This window comes from Vicia villosa, linkage group LG3 (genome assembly GCF_029867415.1).
Source record: "Vicia villosa cultivar HV-30 ecotype Madison, WI linkage group LG3, Vvil1.0, whole genome shotgun sequence".
NCBI classification, from domain to species: domain Eukaryota; kingdom Viridiplantae; phylum Streptophyta; class Magnoliopsida; order Fabales; family Fabaceae; genus Vicia; species Vicia villosa.
In genome coordinates, this window is record NC_081182.1 from 52,093,387 (window position 1) to 52,099,386 (window position 6,000).

Genomic DNA, 6,000 nt, shown 5'->3' on the forward strand with positions numbered 1-6,000 from the left:
AATATGCTGATTTTACTTAATGATATATCCAAATTTCTCCCAAACAATGTTATTAACACAATTAAGACCTCAAACATGTGATGCTATCACCACTCTGATTTCTTTTCAAAATCAAATCTAAAAAGATAACAATATAAATAAAATGTGACATCTTTATTGATATTCTACTTAACAAATTTTCAAATTCATTAAACTATGAGAACAAAATCTTCTCATTAAATATTCACAACAAATTGTAAAAATATATTTGTTTTAAAACGATATAAATTAGTTTTACATCAACAATTAATAAACATTAATTATATTATCACCTACATATTTTCATTTTATAATACATGGTACGTCTAAAATCCATGCAAAAGAAGAACCGTCCAGATATCTAATTAACTCTAATCCGACGGTCACAATCACCCAGCCAAACCAACCCTTTTCGCGCTCACATACGAATGTATTCCTTTTGCCTTCGTAACAACAACCTACAATCATCACCATCATCATCATCATCCTCTGAATTCTGAAAACCATTTGCGTCATTTTCTTCAATCATTCACCACACTCTCTCAGGTACGTTCCTTTTTTTCACTCTCTTTCTTTTTCTTCCTCTCTATTATACGCGTCTTCACTAACAAACAAAACTGTAACCGATTCGTTTTCCGTTTTTTCACACCGATTAGGGTTTTATCGAAATGTTTACCAGAAGCCGGCGTTTCCCTTCGTCTTCTTCATCCTCCGACAAGAATTCAGATAATTCAGTTTCAAACAAAAAGGTCATCAACGCCGTCAAGACCCGGTTAACGAAGAAACGTCCCGCTCTCGCCGAAGTGACCAATAACAAAAATGCATCTCTCGTCAAAACCTCCGTTGGTGCTCCATCTAAACCTATGGTACTGTACTGTTACAATTATCTGCTATTATTACTCGATTTAAGTCTCTTAATGATGATTAGTTTGGTTTTTAATCTTAGTGATTTGTAGAGGAATAATCAACGACTGTTTGAATTATGATTGAATAGGGTTTGATTGAGTAACTAATGATAACCAACGTTCATCGCTGTTAACATGCATGGTTTAACCTATAGTGATAGCGAGGTTCACCTTTTTTAGGATTATTTTATCAAAAAGATTAGGGCCCACTACATTTGAATGTGGAACTTTTGCAAATACAGACAAAGTATGCAAAACAATTAATAAGAGTTTGGTTTTAAGTAAGAAAGTATGTATAATGGGTGCATGCATTGATTTGGGTGTGTTCTTATTTATGTGTTTGATTCAAGGTTTTAAATAACGGCCGCGTTCGCAGTCGCGTGAAGTTTTTCACTATTTCAGTCTGTTCAGGTGTTGTGATACTGACTGTGGTCATCACGGTTTTAATTAACTATAATTTCTTTTTCATCATATAAACGGTGAATAACGGTATTGGTATTGTCACGGCCGTTTTCGCGGTAACGAACTGTTTTTTAAAATCTTGGTTTGATTTATTTACTTAACAAAATTGTTTTTGTTACTCGAAGGTTCCGTGTGCATCCAAAACTGCGAAGACAAAGAAGGATTCTATTGCAAGTTCAAAGAAAAATGTTACGTCTAAGAACACTTTGCAACCCCCTTTGAGAGTTAAATCAAGTGAATTGGTGCCTGTTAACGAGGCATGTTTGACCAAAACTAGTGAAACTAAGTCTGAAGTTCAAGCCTCCATTGCTGGGCCAAGCAATGATGGTGCTGTTTGTCCTGATTTTAAGAGTGTGGTCTGTGCTCCAAGATGGATGGACATTTCTCCTAGTAACACCTTTAGTGGTTCTGTTTCACTAGATGAGAGCATGTCAACCAATGATTCTTTGATGAGTCCGGAATTCAAATATACTGGCAATGACGATGTTGCGTCGATCAAATCAATTGAAAATCGAACGAGCAACATTCTCAATATTTCAGACTCTTCCAAAATGGCAGGTTGGTTTATTAAAGCCTTAATCTTCTACTTGCCCCCTTTCCATATGCTTTGGCTAGTTTGGATAATACTTTTACCAATATTTACAATTTGTAATCTGGAATACTCCTTATGCTGCCCTTCTCATGCATCCTCTCTTAATTTTAGGGAGAATACAAGATATTGACACCATACTGAAGTCAAAAGCAAATGAAGTTGTTGATATTGACTGCAATTTCAAAGACCCGCGGTTTTGTGCATCCATTGCCAATGAAATCTATGAAAATTTGCGTGTATCTGAGGTTTGTTAACTTCATTTATTTTAATGTTTTAGTCACTTGTTGTAATTGTCAAGGTGATTGCTAGCAGAGCAGCACTTTGGATTCATATGATGCTTGTATAGGTTTAGAAATTTCTTGTTTTGTGCTTATTATCTTAAATTAACTAAAGAAAATATTCCTTTATGAGAGTTGTTTGAATTGGTCGTATAGGCTGGAACGGAGTTGGAATAGAATGAAATGAAATAAGTTAACGTCCACGTTTTAAAATCTAAATTAAGGAATGTTAGCCCATTCTGCTATATTTCACTTTATACCATCAATCCAGACACAACTTAAGCAATGATGTGTGATATATTGGAAGTTCAATAGAATTTATGTCCCATTTATTGTAAATAAATAGAGTAAATGTTAGTTACTTGAAAATGTGAACTTATTGAAGTAACACATTGAAATATATGCGGCGTACAATTATAGAATGCTTGATTTTAAAAATATATGATGTATCATTTCAATCTATATTCGAAGATCGAATTAAATTGCTTCTCCAACTAAGTTTTTCTATTGCACATATCAACTGTATCAGTTATTTCTTTTGTAACCTCTGTCTTTGTCTTAAATCCATGTTGAATGCAAAATAGTTGATAAAGTTAACATTTAACAATTGAATTATCTTAAGAAACTTATTAATGTGATTTGGGAACTCTTGAAGAGCCAATGTCTTCTATTTTGACCCAAGATGAAGCGATAAATGACTAAAAAGAACTTAAACTTGTATATATTATCCTTTCTCTCATATTTCCCTTCATCATCTCTCTACTTTTTTTTCATCTTTTGCTTTGGTTTTCAGAAAAATAAAAGGCCATCTATAGACTTCATGGAGAAGATACAGACAGACATCAATGCCGGCATGCGGGCAATGCTTATTGATTGGCTTGTGGAGGTAAATTATGGTGGGTGATGGTACTGCCAGGGTGATAAATTTATTCCAGGGGATTTGTTCTTCTCAATGTGCTGTTTTTTGAGAACTAAATGTTATATATTATCATGTCCCATCATATCCTTATAAGTGGGACTATATGTTTCATTAGAAAATTTATTTTGACAATATTATTCGATTTACTTTGTTGTGTCAGTCATTGAGAGGTTTAAATCCTCATGTTAGGAGAGGTAAAGATATGAAAGCAATGGCAGTAGGATTGGTTGTTATTTGTATAAGATTCGTTAAACTTGCTTTTTGTCTTTTTTCTTCATGAGGGAACACGAGAAGATCTATATACTTCATTGAGTTTCTTTTCAAATGTTTTTCACATAATTTTGCTCTCCATTGTAGGTTGCCGAAGAGTACAGACTTCTACCTGATACACTATTTTTGGCAGTTAACTACCTTGATCGCTATCTTTCAGGCAAAGCAATGAACAGACAGCGGTTACAACTACTTGGTGTTTCCTGCATAATGATTGCCGCGTAGGGTTCTAATCTCTTAAATATTTTTTGCTAAGTAATATCTACTTAATTTGTTTCATTGTACAATGCTCTTTCCAAATACCTGTTTTCCTGTGTTTGTCCTGTATTATATGTATTCCATTGTTATGAATTAGTTTGAATTTGGCAGTAAATACGAGGAAATCTGTTCCCCCAAGGTGGAAGAGTTCTGTTATGTCACTGATAATACATATTCTAAGGAGCAGGTTTGTTTTTTATTTATCTATTTATCAATCCATGACTGCAATTTTGGGTACTTTTGTGGCTTTAGTCCCCTAAAACAATAGATGTGTGATATTATTACAGGTGTTGGAGATGGAGTCCTCTGTGCTGAATTTCTTGAAGTTTGAAATGACAGCTCCTACAACTAGATGTTTTTTGAGGTAATGACTGCTTTTCTTCATAGTATTGACTAGTGCAAGTGGGAGTAAGTTGTTTAAGTATTGACTTGTAAAAATGCCAATGCAGACGCTTCATTACTGTCGCCCAACAAACATATGAGGTATGTATTTCAATTGAGATTTTTTTTATCGCTCTAACTTATCTGTTGAGATGTTTACCTTTTACTGTTTTCAGGTTCCATTGATGCAGTTGGAGTATTTGGCGGACTATCTAGCAGAGTTATCGCTTATAGAGTATGATATGCTTAAGTACACCCCGTCACTAATAGCTGCATCAGCCACTTTCTTGGCTAAATATATACTACTTCCTATGGAGAAACCTTGGGTATGTATTGCCGGAAACCTATTTATATAGAAATATTTTTCTTATGATAGGCATATATACTGATATTGTGCAACTATGCATATGTTTTGGCATAGAACTCCATGCTAAGGCATTACACGGGTTACCAAGCATCAGAGTTGTGTGAATGTGTTAAGGGACTACATTTCTTGTACTGCAATGGCTATCATAATTCACCTTCCATTACTGCTATCAGAGAGAAATACAGTCAGCATAAGGTGAGAATACCCTGCTCTTGCTCTCGTGTATGAGTGTAGTAAAGTCGGGTGACTTAAGATCCTTCTACAATCACAGTCCTTAGTTCTTGGCATTTTTTGGCATCTCATTCATCGGTTTTGGAGTTCCCTCAATATGGATTGTAATAATTCGCTTTAAACAAATAGTTGATTAAGTGATAATCATATTGAAAATTGATGGAAAATTATTTTATTGCATTAATCAAATAAATGGATTCTATAAAAAAATATTCAAACCGGCTAGAAGGGTTAATCAAATGGAGGATAGTAGTAAATAGTAATTAGAGAAAGAGGTGCACTTAAACCATTTAGGAATATCTTTCTATAGTTGGATTTTGTTTCTTGAGTTAGAATTGCAGTCATCTATTAAACTATAATCTGCACACTCCATCTATTTATAGCTGCATATGGCTTGAATATGTGGCTCTTATTGCCTATGGTCTGCAGCTCTGAAAGGGATGGGTTTGCTTATTTTTTTAGTTTTTAACAAACTGGCCTGCTTGCAATTGAAGTTAATGTTCTCGTACTTGTCTATTATTAAATACTTCTGTTAGCATGTTACCAATTGATTTCACATGGTTTCATGTTAATATATGGTTTCAGTTCAAGTTTGTGGCGAAGAAGAATTGTCCTCCATCAATACCAGTAGAAGTATTTCACAACTGATCCTACATACAATTACAAAAAGTGGATAGCAAAACACTAAATTGAACATTCTTGACATATTTGTCAAAAAGTGATATATTTGTCAGACAACTAAATTGATTTTTTAAGAAAAGGTCACAACCGAGTGTTTAAAAATGTACAAAAAAGTGTTACTACTATTCAAATATTTGGGGCGCCTGTTTTGCAAGTTCTAGACTGGGAGCAAAGGGATGTAAAGTTGCTTCTCATTGCCTTGTGGATTTTTCGCTTGTACCATTTTTGTGCCATTCATTATGATTTTAAAGCTATTATATCATGTCTGTTTGACACATTCATTATCCAATGTTTTTAATATTACATATTTGAGTTTGAATACTGTTAGGTATTAACAATCCTTGTGTTGTATCAGTTTATACATAATTGATACGTTTATGAAATACATGATTGGTTGCGATGTGTAATGCACTTAAATTGTCACAATATATAACAAGAGGTTTTCTATATTGAATTTGGAGATCATGGAGAAGATAGATCAACCATTGTAGTTCACAAGTGATTGCTACAAGAGCATGATACTCAACTTCAGATGATGAACATGAGATAATTAATTGCTTCTTGCTGCACCAGGATACGAGAGATTTACCAATGAATAAGCATTGTCTTAAAATGAATATTTGCATGGTTGCACACTC

At 33.9% G+C, this 6,000-nt stretch overlaps 1 protein-coding gene across 1 annotated transcript; it reads left to right on the forward strand.

Moving 5' to 3' along the window:
- Window positions 1-475: 475 nt before the first annotated feature.
- Window positions 476-5,604, forward strand: LOC131655708 (cyclin-A1-4-like). The gene is made up of 12 exons (XM_058925531.1): window positions 476-564; window positions 675-884; window positions 1,511-1,943; window positions 2,089-2,222; window positions 3,049-3,141; window positions 3,532-3,665; window positions 3,814-3,889; window positions 3,990-4,066; window positions 4,152-4,185; window positions 4,260-4,409; window positions 4,505-4,645; window positions 5,267-5,604. Exons 2-12 carry the CDS (start codon window positions 687-689, stop codon window positions 5,327-5,329), a joined length of 1,533 nt encoding a protein of 510 aa, XP_058781514.1. The 5' UTR covers window positions 476-564; window positions 675-686; the 3' UTR covers window positions 5,330-5,604.
- Window positions 5,605-6,000: the final 396 nt, after the last annotated feature.

Coding starts and splice junctions, on each gene's coding strand:
- LOC131655708 (XM_058925531.1), top strand. CDS start 687: ATGTTTACCAGAAGCCGGCGTTTCCCTTCGTCTTCTTCATCCTCCGAC. Junction 2,223..3,048: donor AAAATTTGCGTGTATCTGAG/GTTTGTTAACTT, acceptor TTTGGTTTTCAG/AAAAATAAAAGGCCATCTAT. Junction 3,666..3,813: donor TCCTGCATAATGATTGCCGC/GTAGGGTTCTAA, acceptor TGAATTTGGCAG/TAAATACGAGGAAATCTGTT.